At 41.9% G+C, this 22,364-nt stretch overlaps 1 protein-coding gene across 2 annotated transcripts in view; it reads left to right on the forward strand.

The window, feature by feature from the left end:
* The window catches only part of CARMIL1 (capping protein regulator and myosin 1 linker 1), a 331,630-nt gene that overhangs the window by 238,343 nt on the left and 70,923 nt on the right, over nt 1–22,364 (forward strand). For both annotated transcript variants that reach the window (XM_073566150.1, XM_073566151.1), the window contains exon 28: nt 2,035–2,122. In XM_073566150.1, coding sequence (XP_073422251.1) covers nt 2,035–2,122 — 88 coding nt within the window. The remainder of the gene's footprint in view (nt 1–2,034; nt 2,123–22,364) is intronic.

Consider the following 22,364-nt stretch of genomic DNA (forward strand, 5'->3'; position numbering starts at 1 on the left):
CTGTCCAGCAGTAGCAAATCATGCAGCTGTGTTGTCAGAAAGTAAATCTCCGAGCACGCCAAAATACTCAGCGGTCACCCGAGCATGCTTGGAAAAACCATAGCAACGAGTATACTCGCTCATCGCTAGTGGATACCTCTCTCAAAAGCCTGTATTTATGGTTAGGTAGGATCCTATGTGGAGAACTATGTCCCTTCCTAGCTGAGATTAAAGGGGGTTATCTCCAACTTCATCCTACTCCAGTGTTTAATTTCTCTCCAGCTGGGCATGCTCAGGCTATAAAGCTGCCATACTGGTAAAGGAGAATGAAGCTGGAGATCTCCTCACAAAGCACAGTGTGGATGAACACTTATTTCGTTACACATGAGAGCCATGCTCCTGGCACTGACGGGAATGAGTAATACAACTGTTGTCATTGGAGACACAGGTCTTGGAAGCAGTTTGCAGCCAGTCCTGGCATGGGGGGGGGCAGCAGTTTGAATTATATCAAGGACACCAATTTTTCTCATTCTTGGAGAAACCATTTAAGGGACTACAAAATACAGTATTAGTAATATACTTATAAAAATTTAAAAGTTCAAATCGCCCCCAGTTTTCCATTAAAAACAGTCTTTCTGCAAATGGATGAAAGTTTTTGACTTGTTGATGTGCAGCAGATATCGTAGCTCGCCAATATTCTCATTAAAGGATGTTTAAAAAGGTTGAATTTTTCAAAGCATTAGGGTCGCCTTTTTTCCAATGAGCTGGTAAACCATGGTTATGAATATTTCATGCTTCTAAAGTGTCACATCAGAAATAATAAGATTAGATGTGAGACTTGGTGTCCTTTCCCGTGCTGCCTCGGATGATAACGTGAAGCTCAGGATCCTCTGCTTCTGATTTGAGCTTCAATCAATATGGCTGACCCTAAAACCCATTCCTTTATGAAGGCTTCTCTGACCTTCTGTCACTAAACACTTCTCTCTTAGAAAACAAATAGCATTTAGTTCTTTTCATGTTAAGTGTGATTTAATTTTTCCTGACAGTATCTCATCTAGCCATAAATGTGTCAGCCAGTGTCTGCCTAATCCTCCAAGCCTTCATCTTCATATCAGTCATCCAGGAAAGTGAAACCTCCGTGGCTCATTTCTGGGTATTGTGCCTGCACAATGACTTGGACATAATCCAGCGTAACCCTTGAAGCACTAAAATTATTCCCACAGGCTCTAATATGAGCAAGATCTTTCTAATTAAACCAACATAAATTATGGATTACAAATGACTAGATTTGTTGAGGGGAAAGCTTTAATGTCTTGCCATGTTAAAAAAAAAAAAATCATATACTGGCCTTGGTCAAATTCTACCTGTCCTTCCATGCACGTTCCTGCCATTTAAAGTGAATATGTGATCAGAAAATGGCCTATTGTTTAAATCCAGCTTTTGGTACTTTTTTGAAATTGTGGGCAATTTTCTTTCTGTCTAACACAATCTTTATTAAAAATAACATTTTTGCAGTTTTCACACCGGGATTTTTATACTCACATTTCCTATGCTTTTAGTACATTCACATGTACATTAGGAGCAATGGATTGACTTCTCTTATACTTTTGGATTAAAGCATCTAATGTGCATGTGCAAAAGTAAATGTGAAGAGCGCAGGACGCTGTGACATTGCCTATAGTGAATGACTGATCAGGCTTGCATAGTGGTGTTTCCTATCAGTGTAATCATGCCTCTGATGACCATGAGCCAGCTAAAAATTCTTCCTGAAAGGACAGAAATTGAGTCTAAAATAGTAAAGATCAGATTATTATTTTTTGTTTTTAATGAAAAGCACGTGAAACAGCATTAAAAAAAAAGAATTTATCAGAAAATGTTTAATTAAATAATAGGTCATTTTTCTGATTACACATTCCATTTAAGAAGAGAGTTTGGCTATTAATTAGGACTGCTTCATAATAAGTTAATTTACTTTTTTAAGGTTAAATTTACAATGCTAGCATTATTGCTGAGATATATATACTGTATATATAGTTTTATATTCTTTCTTCACAGTGAAGTTAAACTTACGGTGGCCTCTTTCTTGTCCGACCGCATTGTTGATGAAATCTTAGATGCACTCTCAAGCAGCCATCATAAACTGGTAAGTCTTGTGTGAAATGTATATATTTTTTTCTTATGGAGGCGATATAAAGGGGATATATACAGTGCCTACAAGTAGTATTCAACCCCCTGCAGATTTAGCAGGTTTGATAAGATGCAAATAAGTTAGAGCCTTCAAACTTCACACAACAGCAGGATTTATTAACAGATGCATAAATCTTACAAACCAAAAAATTATGTTGCTCAGTTAAATTTTAATAAATTTTAAACATAAAAGTGTGGGTCAATTATTATTCAACCCCTAGGTTTAATATTTTGTGGAATAACCCTTGTTTGCAATTACAGCTAATAATCGTCTTTTATAAGACCTGATCAGGCCGGCACAGGTCTCTGGAGTTATCTTGGCCCACTCCTCCATGCAGATCTTCTCCAAGTTATCTAGGTTCTTTGGGTGTCTCATGTGGACTTTAATCTTGAGCTCCTTCCACAAGTTTTCAATTGGGTTAAGGTCAGGAGACTGACTAGGCCACTCCAACACCTTGATTTTTTGCCTCTTGAACCAGGCCTTGGTTTTCTTGGCTGTGTGCTTTGGGTCGTTGTCTTGTTGGAAGATGAAATGACGACCCATCTTAAGATCCTTGATGGAGGAGCGGAGGTTCTTGGCCAAAATCTCCAGGTAGGCCGTGCTATCCATCTTCCCATGGATGCGGACCAGATGGCCAGGCCCCTTGGCTGAGAAACAGCCCCACAGCATGATGCTGCCACCACCATGCTTGACTGTAGGGATGGTATTCTTGGGGTCGTATGCAGTGCCATCCAGTCTCCAAACGTCACGTGTGTGGTTGGCACCAAAGATCTCGATCTTGGTCTCATCAGACCAGAGAACCTTGAACCAGTCTGTCTCAGAGTCCTCCAAGTGATCATGAGCAAACTGTAGACGAGCCTTGACATGACGCTTTGAAAGTAAAGGTACCTTACGGGCTCGTCTGGAACGGAGACCATTGCGGTGGAGTACGTTACTTATGGTATTGACTGAAACCAATGTCCCCACTGCCATGAGATCTTCCCGGAGCTCCTTCCTTGTTGTCCTTGGGTTAGCCTTGACTCTTCGGACAAGCCTGGCCTCGGCACGGGAGGAAACTTTCAAAGGCGGTCCAGGCCGTGGAAGGCTAACAGTAGTTCCATAAGCCTTCCACTTCCGGATGATGCTCCCAACAGTGGAGACAGGCAGGCCCAACTCCTTGGAAAGGGTTTTGTACCCCTTGCCAGCCTTGTGACCCTCCACGATCTTGTCTCTGATGGCCTTGGAATGCTCCTTTGTCTTTCCCATGTTGACCATGTATGAGTGCTGTTCACAAGTTTGGGGAGGGTCTTAAATAGTCAGAAAAGGCTGGAAAAAGAGATAATTAATCCAAACATGTGAAGCTCATTGTTCTTTGTGCCTGAAATACTTCTTAATACTTTAGGGGAATCAAAACAGAATTCTGGTGGTTTGAGGGGTTGAATAATAAATGACCCTCTGAATAAACTTTTCACAATTTAAAAAAAAATTAAACAAAGAAATAACATTCTTTTTTGCTGCAGTGCATTTCACACTTCCAGGCTGATCTACAGTCCAAATGTCACAATGCCAAGTTAATTCCGAATGTGTAAACCTGCTAAATCTGCAGGGGGTTGAATACTACTTGTAGGCACTGTAGCTGTCTAATAATATGACATTGCAATATTACAGCCTTGTACAGTGCTTTGCTGATAAGCTTTGTGTTACAGAAGTTATTACACTTCATTTATCTCAAAAGTTCTTTAATATATATGTAGGGATCTATGCATGATATAGTCTGGGTTATCATGCAGAGGTAATGGTGCATCAGATAAACTACCATCACCGCTCCATATGAAGCAGACGCAGGGTCAATGTTATATGTAGTGTAGTGATATTACGGTGTTTGAGCTTAGCTCATGAATATAGTGGGCTTGTGAGCTTTTTCACTCTTTATTTGATCTCTTAGTATGCTCATTTTAATACCAGGACCAAACTTCTATTCCTTACCTGGATTACCAAAGTAAATACACCCGTCTCATTGGGATTCAGAAATCTGTCTATTAATGTATGCAGTTTAAACTGTGATAGGTACTCTAATGATTCAAAATATATCCTTTATATTAAAGGGAATCTGCCAGCAGGTTTTTGCTATGTAATCTGAGAGCAGCGTAATATAGGGCAAGAGAGCCTGATTCCAAAGATTTTCACATACTGTAGTTTTGATAGCGTGCCAGTTTTATCTGTTGTAGATGTAGCAGTGGTCATATTGCTTAACTGTGTATAACCCCACTCCCCGATTGGCAGCTTCCTATGTACCTTGTCAGCAAACTGCCGATCAGTGGTGGGGGGTGTGATTACTCAGATTAGCTTGACTGCCATACATGAGACCTAGTCAGGCAGTAATAATCTCCTGCTGATAAAACACTGATTGTATTGAAACAACACATACCGTACATATACAACATGAAGCCTAATAAGTGACACATCCTTGAAATCAGACTCTCTTGCTTTACATTATGCCGCTCTCAGATTAAATAACAAAATCCTGCTGAGTACCACATCCCTGCTAGAGAGAACCTATGAGCTTACAGCATAGTGATATGCACTCTATTGACACTTTATTAAAGACATTAGCACTTTCAGGATTCGTGGATACCCGCATGGAAGTAAGCAATTTTTCCATGGATCCGTTTCACTGAACAATCTGAGTAACTTTGGGCAAGGCATTGTAATCAGTGCTAGAGTAGGCTAGGCCAGTATTTCATAACCTATCAACCTTGAGGGGTTTTCTCAAGCAACTGTGTCGTGAGCATATCCATAATTGTGTGATCACAGAAAAATATCAAATTAAAGGCAATCCTGAGGATGTAAGCAACTCATCCATGAAAGGGGTCTGAGGAGGATGTTCTCATTCTGACAGGTTGTACACAGTCAGGCAAATTGGAGCCAAATGCAACTCTATTGCTCCCAACTAATCTGATCAAATGCACAAATTTTCATTTCTTAGCACAGATGCAATCAGGCAAGACACCATTTGGTGAAGAAGCTTAACCTCTTAATAACCGAGACAATTTTGACCTTAATGACTAAGCCAAATTTTACATTTCCGACCACTGTCCCTTTGAGGTAATAACTCTGGAACGCTTCAACGGATCCCACTGATTCTGACACTGTTTTTATGTGACATATTGTACTTCATGATAGCGGTAACATTTATTCGATATAACTTGCATTTATTCATGAAAAAACTGAAATTTGGCAAAAATTTTCAAACTTTGAATTCTTATGCCCTTAAATCCTAGAGTTATGTCACACAAAAAGTTACACAATTTTTTAAACAAATTTTTCTTTTTTGCTAGGAAGTTTTAAGGGTTAAAAGTTGACTGGCGATTTCTCATTTTTCCCACAAAATTTACAAAACCATTTTTTTAGGGACCACCTCACATTTGCAAGACTTTGAGGGGTCTATATGATCAAAAATACCCAAAAGTGACACCATTTTCAAGAAATTTGTTAACCCTTCAGATTCTTCACGGGATTTTTTGTAACATTTAACTTTTTTTCACCCACAAATTAATTTAGACCAATTTTTTTTTTTATTATTTTCACAAGGGTACCTGTAAAAAATCGACCCCAAAAATTGTTGTACTTTATCTCCTGAGCTTGCTGAAAGCCACTGTTTGGGCGCACTGCAAGGCTCGCAAGGGAAGGAGCGCCATTTGACTTTGAATGCAAAATTTGTTGGAACATTTAGCGGTTGCCATGTCGCGTTTGGAGACCCCCTGATGCGCCCAAACAGTGGAAACCCCCCACAAGTGACTCCATTTTGGAAACTACACCCCTCAAGGATTTTATCTAGGGGTATAGTGAGCATTTTGAACCCACAGGTACGACACAGAATTTGATAACATTGGGTTGTCCTATTGAATATGTCATTAGTGTTGAGCGCAAGTACTCGCTACTTCAGTTTGCATCGGGTGCTCAGGTATGCACCGAATATTGCCTGTGCTCGAGTGACATACTCGACTCGCCACCCACCATGTTTCACGGCTGTTAGACACTCCCCCCAAAAAAAACATGCGGGGATCCACAGTACTCCATGCATACCCAAACTCAAGTAGTGAGCACTTGCACTCATCACTAGCCATCATATCGTCATTTTTTTTACTCCTAACTTCGACCTCAACCCACCTCTAACCCTAACTGCAAAGAATGTAGAATATATATATATATTATAATATTTATCTAATGGTGTGATAAAGGGGGGGTTTGATTTACTATTTATTTTATTTTGATCACTGTGATGGGGTCCATTGGGGGGGTGCATACCTTCTCTCTCCTCTGACATGTACAGTTGTGGCCAAAAGTATTGACACCCCTGCAATTCTGTCAGATAATACTCAGTTTATTCCTGAAAATGATTGCAAACACAAATTCTTTGGTATTATTATCTTCATTTCATTTGTCTTAAATGAAAAAACACAAAAGAGAATGAAGCAAAAAGCAAAACATTGATCATTTCACACAAAACTCCAAAAATGGGCCAGACAAAAGTATTGGCACCCTCAGTCTAATACTTGGTTGCACAACCTTTAGCCAAAATAACTGCGACCAACCGCTTCCGGTAACCATCAATGAGTTTCTTACAATGCTCTGCTGGAACTTTAGACCATTCTTCTTTGGCAAACTGCTCCAGGTCCCTGATATTAGAAGGGTGTCTTCTCCAAACTGCCGTTTTTAGATCTCTCCACAGGTGTTCTATGGGATTCAGGTCTGGTCTCATTGCTGGCCACCTTAGAAGTCTCCAGTGCTTTCTCTCAAACCATTTTCTAGTGCTTTTTGAAGTGTATTTTGGGTCATTGTCCTGCTGGAAAACCCATGACCTCTGAGGGAGACTCAGCTTTCTCACACTGGGCCCTACATTATGTTGCAGAATTTGTTGGTAGCCTTCAGACTTCATAATGCCATGCACACGGTCAACCAATCCAGTGCCAGAGGCAGCAAAGCAACACCAAAACATCAGGGAACCTCCGCCATGTTTGACTGTAGGGACCGTGTTCTTTTCTTTGAATGCCTCTTTTTTTTCTCCTGTAAACTCTATGTTCATACCATTGCCCAAAAAGCTCTACTTTTGTCTCATCTGACCAGAGAACATTCTTCCAAAACGTTTTAGGCTTTTTCAGGTAAGTTTTGGCAAACTCCAGCCTGGCTTTTTTATGTCTCGGAGTAAGAAGTGGGGTCTTCCTGGGTCTCCTACCATACAGTCGCTTTTCATTCAGACACCGACGGATAGTACGGGTTGACACTGTTGTACCCTCGGACTGCAGGGCAGCTTGAACTTGTTTGGATGTTAGTCGAGGTTCTTTATCCAACATCCGCACAATCTTGCGTTGAAATCTCTTGTCAATTTTTCTTTTCCGTCCACATCTAGGGAGGTTAGCCACAGTGCCATGGGCTTTAAACTTCTTGATGACACTGCGCACAGTAGACACAGGAACATTCTGGTCTTTGGAGATGGACTTGTAGCCTTGAGATAGCTCATGCTTCCTCACAATTTGGTTTCTCAAGTCCTCAGACAGTTCTTTGGTCTTCTTTCTTTTCTCCATGCTCAATGTGGTACACACAAGGACACAGGACAGAGGTTGAGTCAACTTTAATCCATGTCAACTTGCTGCAAGTGTGATTTAGTTATTGCCAACACCTGTTAGGTGCCACAGGTAAGTTACAGGTGCTGTTAATTACACAAATTAGAGAAGCATCACATGATTTTTCAAACAGTGCCAATACTTTTGTCCACCCTCTTTTTTATGTTTGGTGTGGAATTATATCCAATTTGGCTTTAGGACAATTCTTTTTGTGTTTTTTCATTTAAGACAAATTAAATGAAGATAATAATAGCAAAGAATTTGTGTTTGCAATCATTTTCAGGAAGAAACTGAGTATTATCTGACAGAATTGCAGGGGTGTCAATACTTTTGGCCACAACTGTATATCATGTCAGATCAGAGAAAAATCATTGAAACAGCAGGCATCCTTTTTTTTGTTTCTTGTGATCACCAATATTCACTGAATAATGGCAATCATGTGACCGGACACCGGAAAATCGGTAGGAGAGACCCCGGAGATTTTCCGACTCTGGGAGGCGCTACCGCCTTATTCCCGATCACCTTTTTAAAATGGTAATGATAGAATAAGTACCCTTAGAGGCTGCCATTTTAATGCCTATCAGCGATCGCTGAGAAAAAAAACATTGGTTCACATAAAAAAAAAGACTTTGTCGTTCAGTTAAATCCAGATCAGTTCAGAATTTGACCCCATCAATTACATGTTAACAGTTCAGGCTGTTGAAGAGTAGAGTCATCTTTTGGGCACTGTTATTGCTATTGTAAGGCAAAGACCAGTTCTGCCCCCACAAGTAACATCACTTGCAGACGTGGAGCTGGATTCTATTTCCTTTGACAGCTCCTTCTCAATTGCTAGATTCCCCATATAAACTAACAGCAGCCTGTACTCTCCTCCGTTTTGGCGCCTTTCCGTGAACCCTGGAGGAGTTGTTCAACTAGCGGACAACACCTTTACATTTCTTTTGAGCCAACAGAGGGGAAGATGTTAAATCCCATTGTCACATGCAATAAGCATTTCTCCAGCCATGGCACTTGTGTAAGAAGAGGTGCTTCACAAAACTCCAATGGTACTTTGGGGAATGATTAAATTATGAGAACATTTTTATGTGATTATTCAGAAGTGTAAAATAAATGAAAGATTAATGTAAGAGGTGATCACTTTACATTAGCAGTCCTTGGAGTTGGTACATTGTTTTTCCAAATGTTTCACAGAGTGTATTACAGTTTTAAATTTGTCACATTGTTGTCATTGAAGTAGTTTTGGTGACATTTATTTTATTTAAATGTATGTATAATTCAGGCTATAAATCATTTTAGCAAATGGGTTTCATTAAAAATGTTGCACCGTTTGCCGTCTATGGCCTCGAAGTTGCACTGCGCATCGATGCCTGTACAATGTAGTTCACTGAGAATTTAAGGCTTTTTTTTTTTTTTTTGTTAAATCTCTTATTTATTGAGTTTTGCATTTTAAATTACAGAAGGTACAATAATCATATACAATAAGTACCGTTAGCACTATAAGTACCTTTAAGGGTATAGAGAAGCCAAACATTAAATGTTCATATTTAAAGAAATATGATATACAACTAGTAAAAGTATAAAGAAGAAGCATTACATTACATCGTACCACTTCAAGATCCTCTTTTTCATATTGACATGACCCTTCTGTGTTTCTATTAATATTAATACTAGTGTCCATATATTTGTTTTTGTGAACCACATAAATGGATAAGCATATCTAGTATATTTGCTATTAGTAAGCTTATAGAATAGAATAAGTATTGAACTTCTCGTGTAATCTAGACGAGCGGGTCCAGGAATACCTATCTTACCTATATTTGATAGTATAGAAACAATATATATAAGAAAGGAAGGAAAAAGAAGAAAAAAGGTTGGTATAAGAAAAGTTAGCATTGACGAAAGAAGGAGAAAAGAGAAAATTGGAGGAATAAGGGAAGGGGGAAGAGAAAGGGGGGGCGAAAAGAGAGAGTGGATGGGGGGGTGGGGATGGGATCGGGGCAAGGGGAAATCCCACACCACCCTTTAACCTGTGTGGCTTCAAATGAACAACCTCTGGAAGTTAGGGGAATTACGGAATACAATCCATTCACACCAAGTCATATTGAATTTATCTTGTGTGTTAAAGCATTCAGCTGCCAGCTCTTCCATACGAAAGATTATAGATAGTTCCTCATACCAATCTCGTATAGATGGTTGTTCTGTCGTTTTCCAGAGCCTCGGGATAATTGCACGAGCCGCGGCTACGCAAAACCTTAAGATGTCTTTTTTAATGTGGTTCGGAGAACCTGGGAGCATAGACAGTAGCGCCACTTCAGGGGTCCCCACAATAGTTATACCTGTAATCAACGTATAATTTCTGAAAACTTTATCCCAGAAACCGCGTATCTTCCCGCAATCCCACCAGATATGTAGCATGGTTCCTGTCTCTGCGTTGCAGCGCCAACACTTATCAGAATATGAAGAGGAAATTTTGCTAAGCTGGCTTGGACAATAATACCACCTTGTTAGGACTTTATAATTTCTTTCCTGCGCTACACATGGGGATGACATGAAGTGAGTACAAAAGAAGCTCCCCTTCCAGTCCTCCTCTGTATATTCTCTACCCAACTCTCTCTCCCAAGCTAGTTGGTAAGAAAATTTTTCCTTTTTTGTTTCTAAAATCATATTCTGATAGAGCACGGATATTGAGTGTGTCGGCGGCGAGCTAGCAAGGAACAACCTTTCAAGCGAGCAAGGAGTAGACGAACTCTGCATGGATAAGTTGCCGATGAAAGAAACGATCTAAGTTGTGCAAACTCAAGCCAATTCACCTGTAAGAAAGGCGCCCTCTGACGAAGCTCGGTAAGGGTAGGGATATTCCTATCTGATAGTATCTGTCCCAATCGGATCCCCTCCACACTCGTCCAGCCCAGGAACGCCCGCCTGTTCATGCCTGGTGGAAAGTCAGGATTACAAAAAAGAGGCGCTAATGGGCTAAGAGTGCCCTTAGGTATGTAAGTGCGTCTGAATGTATGCCAAGTCCTTAAGGTAGCTAAAGTGATCTCCGCTTCTGGTCCCAGCTTTCCAGTAGTTATTGGATCAATCCAGGGAAGGTGATGCAAAGGTATCCCCAAGCTCTCCTGCTCGACCCCCACCCATTTTTTAACATTTGATCTGAGCTGCCAATCAAGCAGTCGGACAAACGCTGTAGCCCGGAAGTAGGTCTTAAAATCAGGCAAACCCGCACTTCCATTTCTCCTTGGTGCCATCAAAATCTTCAATTTTATTCTTGGTCTCAGTCCACCCCACACAAACCTAGTTATAACTGCGTTAAGTTTCGTAAAGAAGCTCCCAGGAAGATTAATAGGGGCTGTTTGAAATACGTATAGGAACCGTTGAAGGATATCCATACGTACTACATTGATTCTCCCCCACCATGACTATTTTAATGACTTATAGGAAGCCAACTGCTCCTCTACCTGTGAAAGTAGCGCAAAGTGGTTGTAGGAGCTAAGCTTCGCTAAATCAGTTGGGATACAAATCCCTAGATATTTAATGAAATCCTCCTTCCACCGAAAAGGGAAGTTAGCTTTAAGCTGGTGTACCTCTCCTGAGTAGAGTGATATGTTCATGGCCTCTGACTTTGAATAATTGACTTTCAAATTGCTTAAGGCACCAAATTTCTCAAATTCCCTCAAAATACTTGGAAAGGAAGTGTGGGGTCTGGACACATACATTAATAAGTCATCAGCAAATAGTGCCGTTTTATGTTGCGTTTTGCCTATTTGAATACCATGTATATCACTGTTATTCTGTATGGCCACTGCTAGATGCTCCATTACGATGACATATAAGAGCGGGGATAGTGGACACCCCTGCCTTGTCCCGTTACCAATACTGAAGGAGTCTGATAACACCCCATTGACCCTGACTCTTGCAGAAGGTTTTGAATACAAAGTAAAGACTTTAGACATGAATCGCGGACCCATTCCGATCTGTCGCAGCACCTCCCTCATAAAGCCCCAATGAACTCTGTCAAATGCCTTTTCGGCATCGACTGACAACAGGCAGACTGGTAATTTCCTGTTTTTGGCTTTATGCATCAGAAGTAATGTTTTGATTGTATTGTCTCTGGCCTCTCTATTTTTAACAAAGCCCACTTGATCAAGATTGATGATAGAAGGAAGGAACTGCGACAACCGGTTCGCTAAAACTTTTGAGTAAATCTTCATGTCCACGTTTAATAAGGAAATAGGTCGATAATTGGGGGCCATGGTTGGATCTTTTCCCGGTTTGGGAAATGTGCTAATGTGAGCTTCTAGGGACTGGGGTGTCAAGTCCACACCTTCCTCTATAGAATTATAAGCATGTGAGGCGTTAGAACCTCCCGTAGGGTTTTATAAAAGGCTGGCGTAAATCCATCTGGCCCCGGACACTTTGAAAGTGGCATTGTTTTAATAGCCTCCACTAGTTCCTCCTCAGTGAAGTCCGCCTCTAAGGTCATAATCATATCTTCTGATAAAGTAGGAAATGCAGTGGACCATACATAATCCCTAACTTTCTTAATCAATTCATCTGGTTTCATGTCTACAAATTTGCCTTTAATATTGTACAAGTTATGGTAATAATTCCTAAATACTTCAAGTATCTCGGAGGGCTTATGAGTCATCTGATCCTTCCCCGTTCTAATTTTAGGGATATGGGTACAGTTTGTTCTGGGGTGGAGCATGCGAGCAAGGGGGCGTCCACATTTGTTGGCGAATTTATAAAAATAATTCTTAGATTTCTCTAATTGTTGTGTATATTTTTGGTCCAGCAGTTTTTTGAGCTCCATTCGTTTCTCTACAAGGTCCGTTTTAACCACCTGTGACAGCGTCTGTTTGTGTCGTCTCTAATTTATGGATCTGGGTATATAGATCCCGTATTTGTTCTGCCCTATCTTTTTTAATACGAGACCCATGCTTTATCAGGGTGCCTCTTAATATACATTTTAACGCCTCCCATTTAACTGGTTGTGGTGTAGTGTCGCCTGAGTGGGTATGCACAAAATCATCAATATCCCTCTTTAACTCCATGAGACAGAAGTTATCCCTTAACAACTGGTCATTAAGCCTCCATGACCATGTTTTGCGTGCCAGATCCGGTACCTCTAAAGATAGAAATACGGGAGCATGGTCTGACAGGAAAATGTCGCCAATTTTAGTGCTGGGACTCCATTCCAATGCCGTATGACTGACTAAAAAAAAAAGTCAATTCGACTATAGCAGTTATGAACCGAAGAAAAATACGTGTAGTCCCTATCCTGTGGATGCCATATTCGCCATACGTCCCCAAGCTGGAGAGTGTGGAGGAGCTTCCCAACCGAGCGCAATTTTTTACATGAGACAGTACCTTTTCCAGAGGAGGAATCCACAGAGGGGTCTAGGACAAAGTTAAAGTCGCCACCTATAATGACCGTTCCTTCTGCAAAATCGGCAAGTTGAAGCAGGAGAGTTCGGCAAACTGCAGACTGGTTTCTATTTGGGAGATACCAATTAATAATTGTTAAGACTGTGGCCCCAGTGAGAGGAAGTCAAAGAGAGAGCAAAGATATTAGAGGTTGCAAAAGTAGAAATATGTATTGTACCGATGCAACCAAAATAATTACAACTCAAGCAGTTCTAAATGTAGGTGGGCTATGTTAATTTCCACACCTGCCTGCAGCGTGCGGATGCCCCAAGTGGAGTGTGTCCTTTCCAAACAACAGAGCCACCCCAGACCCCGAGGCCTGCTAATTATTAACATATAACAACTGTGATTCTATAATTAGAATATTGGTAACTAGTACCATCCTATATCATAAGATGTAAGCACAGCATATATAACCGCTTAGCATATATAGTGAGAAACACAACACAACTTTGTGATTAATTCCAGCAAGATATTCCAAAAAGAAGGGAAAGATTTTCTGAAACAGTATTAACCAATTTCAATATAAATATCCCACATATAAAACCTTGTGAGAACAGGAAGAGACCCCTCTAAAGCATATAATTATTCATCCATCTCCGGACGACCCCTTAGCATATCTCTCTGGGTCACGTCTCCGGTGGGGGGCCCCTTCTTTGTCTCCTCCGTCGGTTCGGGTCCTGTGGTGGCAATCCTCCCTCAGGGCCTCCTGGGGTGTTTGGCCAGTCCGAGACGGCGATCCCCGAAGACGAGATGCCCAGTTGGCCAAGAAAGTCAGGGATGTCTCTGGGATGAGACAGCACAAAGAGTCGGCCCTCCTTCACCTGCAGACGAAAGGGGTACCCCCAGGAGTAGGAGAGTTCGTGAGCTCGCAGGGTATCGAGGACAGGTCTTAGGGCTCTTCGTTTCAGGAGTGTGTGTCGAGAAAGGTCTGCCAATATTTGTATGGGATGTCCCTGGAATGACAGAGACTCGCACAGTCTGGCTTTTGAGAAGATTTCGTCTTTTGCTTTATAATGGTGGATCCGACAAATAACATCCCGCGGTCTCGCTCCCTCTGGCGGTGGAGGGCCCAGGGATCTGTGCGCTTGGTCAAACTCAAGAGGAGTATCATCTTCCATATTACGGATGGAGTTCAAAAAGCCCCTTAATGTCGTATCTAGGTCTCCTGACCGAATTGACTCTGGTAACCCCCTGATTCTTAAATTATTTCTGCGATCTCTATTCTCCAAATCCTCCATGAGATCTAGTGCAAGTTCAACATGAGACGCCTGGTCTGCAACATGCTTTTCCACTGCGGCTATACGCCTTGAAATGTTGTCAGTGACAGATTCAGATTCAGTAACCCTGTCATTAAGGTGGCGGACCTCAATTCTGATAGCCGCCGTCTCAGCTTTAAAGGAGGCTTCCAGCCGACCTAATAAAACTTTCAAATTCTTCCCTTGAAGGGATAGCGGCAATACGGGCCTTGAAGTCATCCCATACTCCTTCAGGTTGCCCACCCCTATCTGCTGTACTAGAGTGAACTTGTTGGGTATGGATATATTTCTGTGAGGGAGCTTGCGCATCTCTTCTTACAGATAAAGGGATACTAACAGCAGGCTGCATAACGTTGATAGACATGGGGAGTGTATGTGCCTCACACCCCTCATCTCCCTCACGGGGTGTCCAAGAATTTGCATATGCATTTAATGGCTGGTTATTGATCAAAGGCGCTGGACAAGGGGGCCCAGAAGTGTCAGGCTTATGTATATACCACTCAGCCTGTGGTGATCACTCTCTGTCCTTATTTCCTGCACTCTGGGTTTCAGGTTCAGTGTCCTCTCCTGATGGGGATTCCCCTCCCCACTGTGCTACCTTATCTTCCTTCCCTCCATGCTCTCTCCGGCTTCCTCCGTTCTCCTTTACACCCGGAGCTATCTGGGAGGCTGTAGCCCCCTGCAGAGGTGCTGTATCATCCCTCTGAGTGGCGTTTGGGATAGGGTTGGTACCTGCTGCCGTCTCAATTAGGTTTTGATCGGGCCTCTGTGCTCCCTGCAGTTTTTCTGACACAGTCTCCGCTGGCCTCTCCGTCCCCTCTCTCATGTGCGCGCCAGGGCCGGTCCCCACGCTGCCTGCGGTCGCTAACTTGGCGACTGAGATCTTGGTGCTTTTGTCTCAGACATACGTGTACATAAGTATTGTTCTTTAGCCCGATCCACCCGATCCACCCAGTATTGCGGTATTATATGAAGCCTAGGTGGGTCATGCACAGAAATAATTCAGCAGAAAGCCAGAAGTATCTTAAAGCAACATGATCCTAATATTCTACAAAGCCACTATATAGTGGTACAGTTTTGATTCTTGTATATATTCATGTGCCATATATTCTCCCCTTAACAATATATGATCTCAGAAAAAGACATAGTCTCGGCTGTCTCCAGTCTGTAGTATTGACATAAAACTGTGCATTTATAAATGCAGCCTTTTACCAAGCTACTTCTCTTTAATTTGTCTGCAAGGACCATGTTTTACCCTATGTCCATGATATATGGAGCTTTATTACTGCAGTGTAAGTAAAGTGCTCATACATACAGATAAGCCGTCTTTTTATTATATCGGGGCATCTGATTTGTAAATATGACGGAAAGCAAGGTCATGTATAGTATTAAAGCGGCTAAAAATGTATTATAGAATAAAATATTAAAGCGCTATTTTTCATTGTGGAGCCATTTAAAGATGAAAAACTTCACCTCTTGGTCATACAGACAGACCTGGGGCAGAGGAGGATTCCAGAGCTGCAGCCAGTCCAGTTATATAGATGTTAAATAGGGTTGAATAGGGTTGGGCTCAGGCTGCAACCCTGTCTGACCCCTCGGCCCTTCCTGAAGAAAGCCGTTTTTATCCCGTTCACCTTCACATTGCAATGGTTGTCAATATATGAGCTCTTGTTGATGTCATAGGTTCTACTGCCTGTTCTGTAGGAGTTTCATGAACAGACCTGGGTGCCACTCTGAATCAAAGGCCATCTTGAAGTACACGAAACATTCAAATATTTTACCTAGTTTCTTTCTGTAGATGTGGGTCTTGATGCACGGGTGTAGATGTGACCGGTGGTGCGGTGGTTCGGCATGAATTCAGCTTGGCTTCTGCTGATGTCATGTTGGTTGAGGAAGGTAGTGATCCTTTTATCAATGATGCTGTTAAACAGTTCTCCCAGAATGCTGTTGATCCCTGTATAGCTTGATGGATCGTAGCTGTCCCCATTCATGTAGATGGGCGTTGAGTCCTTGATTCAAGCTTTGGGGTAAGTAGCCGGCACTCAGGACGTGGGTGAATAATTTTGCCAGTGCTGCTTGTATGTCAGGGAAACTGTATTTGATCATCTCTGGCAAGATACCGTCACTGCCCCCAGCCTTCTTGCATTTGATTAGTTTGATTCTGTCTTTTATTTCCATCACATTGGTGTGTCCAGAGGATTTTGTAAGTCCTTGCTTGTCTCCTCCATGTTCCTCAGTTTTGTAGTTAGATGCTCCTGTTCTGGGGTTAGGTCGTCTTTTGGTATATTACTGTAGAGGCCCCCGTAGTAGCTGTGCCTGTTGTTGCCGTTCTGAATGTGGAGAGTGCTCTGCTTGGGCTTTGTGCCGATATGACTCGAGGTCTCCCAGAATGAGTCGTCCTGGAGGGAGTCTTCAAGCTTTTGTAGTTTGGGAGATGTGCCTTGAGGATGCACTTGTATTGCTTCTGTATGATATCATGCACCGCTCTTGGGTACCTGTTGTTGGGGTCTTGTGTTTTTGGTTTGAGGCTACCCTTAGGGAGTTGCGTATTGCCTTGCATTCTTTGTCGTACCATTTTTTGCACTGTTTACACTGTGTTCCAAATTATTATGCAAATTGAATTTAAATGTCATAAAGATGTAATTTTTTGGTTTTCAAATAAACTCATAGATGGTATTGTGTATCAGGGCTCTTTGGATCACTGAAATCAATCTCAAACGCCTGTGATAATTAGTTTACCAGGTGAGCCCAATTAAAGGAAAACTACTTAAGAATGATGTTCCACATTATTAAGCAAGGCACAGGTTTCAAGGAATTTAGGAAAGAAAAAGGATCTCTCTGCTGCTGAAAAGCATCAAATAGTGCAATGCCTTGGTCAAGAGATGAAAACATTAGATATTTCCCAAAAATTTAAACGTGATCATCGTACTGTTAAGAGATTTGTGGTTGATTCTGAGCACAGACATGTTTGTGCTGATAAAGGCAGAATGAGGAAGGTTTCTGCCAGGCAAGTTCATCGGATTAAGAGAGCGGCTGCTAAAAAGCCATTACAAACCAGCAAACAGATATTTAAAGCTGCTAGTGCCTCTGGAGTCCCTCGAACCTCAAGGTGTAGGATCCTTCAAAGGCTTGCTGTGGTGCATAAACCTACTATTCAGCCACCCCTAAACAGTGTTCACAAGCAGAAATGGTTGCAGTGGGCCCAGACATACATGAAGACTAATTTTCATACAGTCTTGTTTACTGATGAGTGTCGAGCAACCCTGGATGGTCCAGATGGATGGAGTAGTGGATGGTTGGTGGATGGCCACCATGTCCCAACAAGGCTGCGACATCAGCAAGGAGGTGGAAGAGTCATGTTTTGGGCCAGAATCATGGGGAAACAGCTGGTAGGGGTCTTTAAGGTTCCTGAAGGTGTGAAAATGACCTCTGCAAAGTATATCGAGTTTCTGACTGACAGCTGTCTTCCATGGTATAAGAAGCAGAAACGTGCCGTCAGGAGCAAAATCATTTTCATGCATGACAATGCACCATCTCATGCTGCAAAGAATACCTCTGAGTCATTGGCTGCTATGGGCATAAAAGGAGATAAACTCATGGTGTGGCCACCATCTTCCCCTGACCTCAACCCTATAGAGAACTGTTGTGAGTTCATTTTTCCCCTCACCATTGAGGTCTGATGAACTCCCTCCTCTAGTGAAAGAAGGTAGTGAAACTGATTACCAAACACCTGGGCAGCTGGATGATTACTGGGTGGCTGGAATTGAGGACTGGATATAAGGCTGCCGACGCCCTTCTTCCTGGCTGGTGATTTTCCTGCTGGATTCCTGGAGACCAGTCTGATTCCTGCATCTCAAAGCTAAGTTTTTCTGCTCTTCTTTGTACTCTTCAGTTTTGTTTTTGTTTTGCCTTGTTTTTTGGGAGTTCTGCCATCCCCGGCCGGGGGTGAGCTGGATTCCATTTTTGTCTCTGATCTGTTGATATTTTGCTCTGTCTTCAGAATATACCTGAGTGCTGATATAGTCTTTTGAAGCCTAGCGACTTCAGGGCCTGTTTTTCCTATCAGTCGGTTGGCTCATTTTGATAGTGTTTTTGCGGATGGCAGACAGCAGCTTTCCTATCCTGACCTATGTAGTTAGCTTGGGCCCCATCATTTGCTCAACCTATCTTTCTATCTGTGTTAGTGTTTTCATCTTGCTTCACCGTCATTATATGTTGGGGGCTGCCTATTGCTTTGGGGTCTGCTCTGGGGCAGTTTAGTTTTTCCCCTTTCTGTCTTTAGGCTATATAGTTCTCCGGCTGTGATCGAGGGGTCTAGGGCACCGTAGGAACCCCCCACGGCTACTGCTAGTTGTTGTGGATAGGTTCAGGGGTCTGCAATCCGATAGCTGCCAACCTCTTTGGTTTTTCTGGACTTAGCTGGTATTTTGTTTTTTCCTCCTTCGGTGACTCATCATAACAGAGAACCTTTGGAGTATCATCAAGCAAAAGATCTATGAGGGTGGGAGGCAGTTCACATCAAAACAGCAGCTCTGGGAGGCTATTCTGACTCCATGTAAAGAAATACAAGCAGAAACTCTCCAAAAACTTCCAAGTTCAATGGATGTAAGAATTGTGAAGGTGATATCAAAGCAGGGTTCCTATGTTAACATATAACTTGGCCTGTTAGGATGTTTTGGAGTTAAATAGCTTTTTTGTTCAGTGAATGTGACCTCCTAATGCTGCAAATTCCACAAATGAGCATTTTCAGTTCTTTAAAACATATCAAATGTTTAGAAATTCAACTGTGCTTAATAATTTTGAACAATGCAATTTGAGTTTTTATTCATTTTGGAGATTATACTGTTATCATTGGGAGGTTTCTTCAATAAAATTCAATGTATACTCTAACGGGTGATGACTTTTATTAGACTGACTGTCATTTGTACCGACTATTTAGGAAAATCATAGAAAAATATCATTTGCATAATAATTTGGAACACAGTGTATTTATAGGTCTCTTGGGGCTAATCCTTCTGAGGCCTTCAAGTTCTGCCATTTTATATAGGATGATATTAAAGTCGTTCATTGCCAGGTTGACCCCTTACTGATTTCGTGTTTAGGGACTTGTAAACTTTAAAACAAGTAGCTCTTGAATCTCGGTTCTGTTGATTTAGAGATGGGCGAACTCAAACAATAAAGTTCGGTGTCCGTACCAAACACCTACTGTTCGGGCACGGTCACAGAACACAGACTTCACCGGGAAGTCCATGTTACTGTTCGGGTCCGGGCCACTGGACACCGGGTGTTTTCCGCTTCTTAACGGCGGTAAAATCATCACCACCGGTCAGACAGCCACAGTTCTCACTATGTCAAAAGACAGCGTGAGCGCGCAGCTGTGATCGGAGGTATAAAGTTTACCTCCGGTCACTGATGTCGGCTGATGGGACTACTGCTCCCACCAGCTGATGCCTGCTGCTGCTAACAACAGCGGCTGTCTGACCGGCAGTGAAGATTTTACCACCGATCAGGAGCGGTGATTTATCCAGGTGTACGCCCATCTCTACTGTTAATCATGTTGGTATATTCAGTGGCTAATTGAGCCACTTGAAGGACGGTGGCAGGTTGTGGAAACCAGTCAACTGGGGCTTTTGTGTGGATGGTTTGTTTGTGGATCTCATGTACTGCGGTGTCTGGTTGTGGTCTGACAAGTGGGTTTCAGGGGTGACTATAAAGGCATTTATGTTTCCTAGGTCCAAGTCTCTTATGGTGTAATCTACCACACTGCTGCCTGTGTCAGTGTTTAGAGTAGATCTACCTAATGAGTCCCCCCTAAAGCGCCCATTCAGTATATACAGCCCACAGTATATACAGCCCAAGGCTTCAGCACAGGTTCAGCAGTATAATGCCGCTTTTGTTCATGGTTCTGTCATTCTGTCTTGCTGTCTGTACTAAGTTGCTGTAGACTCATCTACCTGTACAAATGAGTTGCCATCAGGTGACACATAGTCCTTCTCTGTACCTGTCCTGGTGTTTAGGTCTCCACATATGAGAACCTAACCTTGCTCTCTTTCTTTCTCTGTTTCTTTCTGTTTTTCTTTCGCTTTCTTGCTCTCTGACTAATGCAGTGCTTTAATTAGTTAACAGGTAAATTCTGCTGACCGGTTCCTTTTAATAAAATAAAAGTTGTGGATGAAACTTCCAGTTAGGTATAAGTTTTTTGACACTGTCACAAATTCAGGTTTTCGCTAAATTTTCTGCTTCAATGTTTGTTTTTAGATCTTTTAGTCAGATGTTTCTATGGTTACTGGAGTACAGTTATAAGTATTTCATACGTTTTTCAAAAAAATTTTTAACAAATATGTCAAGTTTATGTGAATACTCAATATTTTCAATGTTGACCCTTGTTTTTCAAGACTTATGTGATTCGCCCTGGCATGCTGAGTTTCAGCTTGTGGGCCAAATGCTGACTTATGGCAACCCATTCTTGCCTAGTTAGTGCTTTGAGTTTATCATAATTTCCGTGTTTTTGTTTGTTTGCCCACTTTTTGAGGATTAATAGTAGGTTCTATATGGTATGGACATCTGGGGAGTTATCTGGCCATGGACCCAAAATGTCAATGTTTTATTCGCTAAGGCCTCTTTCACACTTCCGTTTTTCACAATCAGTCACAATCCGCCAGGTTTTGAAAAAAAACGGATCCGCAATTTTTTTTTGAGGATCCGTTTTTTTCCCCATAGACTTCCATTACTGGCGGATTGTGACGGATTGCCGTCCGTTGCATCCGTTTTTTTTGCGGATCCGCCAAAAGTTCCTGTCCGTTACCATCCTTAAAGATTTCAGAACGGAGCTTGCAACATTTTTTACTGTGGCGGATCCTCCAGACACTCATTTAACCCGAATTTCTTTCTGGGTGGCGGACAGAAAAAAAGAAAAATTCTCTCTCTCTCTCTCTCTCTCTCTCTTTCCCTCTCTCTTTCTCGGCCGCGATTCCTTTCAAATTCTTCATTCCTCGGATCCGTCAAAAAAACGGACGGGTGTCATCCGTAATGAAACGGATCCGCCATCCGTCCTTTTGGCGGATCTTGACTGATGCAAAAAACTGAAGTGTGAAAGAGGCCTAAGCCGCTTAGTTATCACTTTTGCCTTGTGACATGGTGCTCCTTCATGCTGGAAAAAGCATTATCCATCATCAAATTGCTCCTGGATTATTGGGAAAAAATGTTCTTTGCCACAAATAAAGAATGGTATCTAAATATTCTTAGACAAAATTGTGAGTGAGCCCACTTTGATTAAAAACAACCCCAAATATGAATCGTCACCCATTGGTTTTCTGTTGGTATGACACAAGACTCTTGGCAGTGCTCATCTCTTCTTCTCCAAGCTGACTTAGACAAAAAATATCACCCCAGTCCTCTGCAGTCCAATCCGTGTACTGACTGCAGAATTTCAGCCTGTCCATGATGTTTTTCTTGAGATAGAAGTGGCTTCTTTGTTGCCTTTTGACACCGTGCCAGCCTTCAAAAGCATTTGCCTCACTGTGGGTGCTATTGCACTGACAAATATCTGGTACCAATTCTGAGCAACTCTGCACTGTTGTTCAAATCGATCCACTATCTGAATGCTCTTTTTTGAGTTCTTGCAATTGCTAGACATTCTTGCGCACCCTGAACCCTTCTTCATAGCATTTGAACCTCTTTGTTTCAAGTTAGAAATCCTTGATTACAAGAATCTGCCCCCTTTTTATGCCATCAGTCTGCTCTCATAATTGATTCAGCTTGACGGTGATTTCAGCTGCCTTGTCCTCATTAGTACTTTCTCATCAGCTAGTGAGAAGACCTCTCATAATGATGTAAGCAGGGATTAATTTCAGTGTGGATGCTTTTTTGTGATTGCAAATTTATTCCTTGCCCTAAAATTTAACAATT

This window comes from Dendrobates tinctorius, unplaced genomic scaffold (assembly GCF_039654945.1).
Source record: "Dendrobates tinctorius isolate UK_male_01 unplaced genomic scaffold, ASM3965494v1 ptg000004l, whole genome shotgun sequence".
In the NCBI taxonomy this organism is placed as follows: domain Eukaryota; kingdom Metazoa; phylum Chordata; class Amphibia; order Anura; family Dendrobatidae; genus Dendrobates; species Dendrobates tinctorius.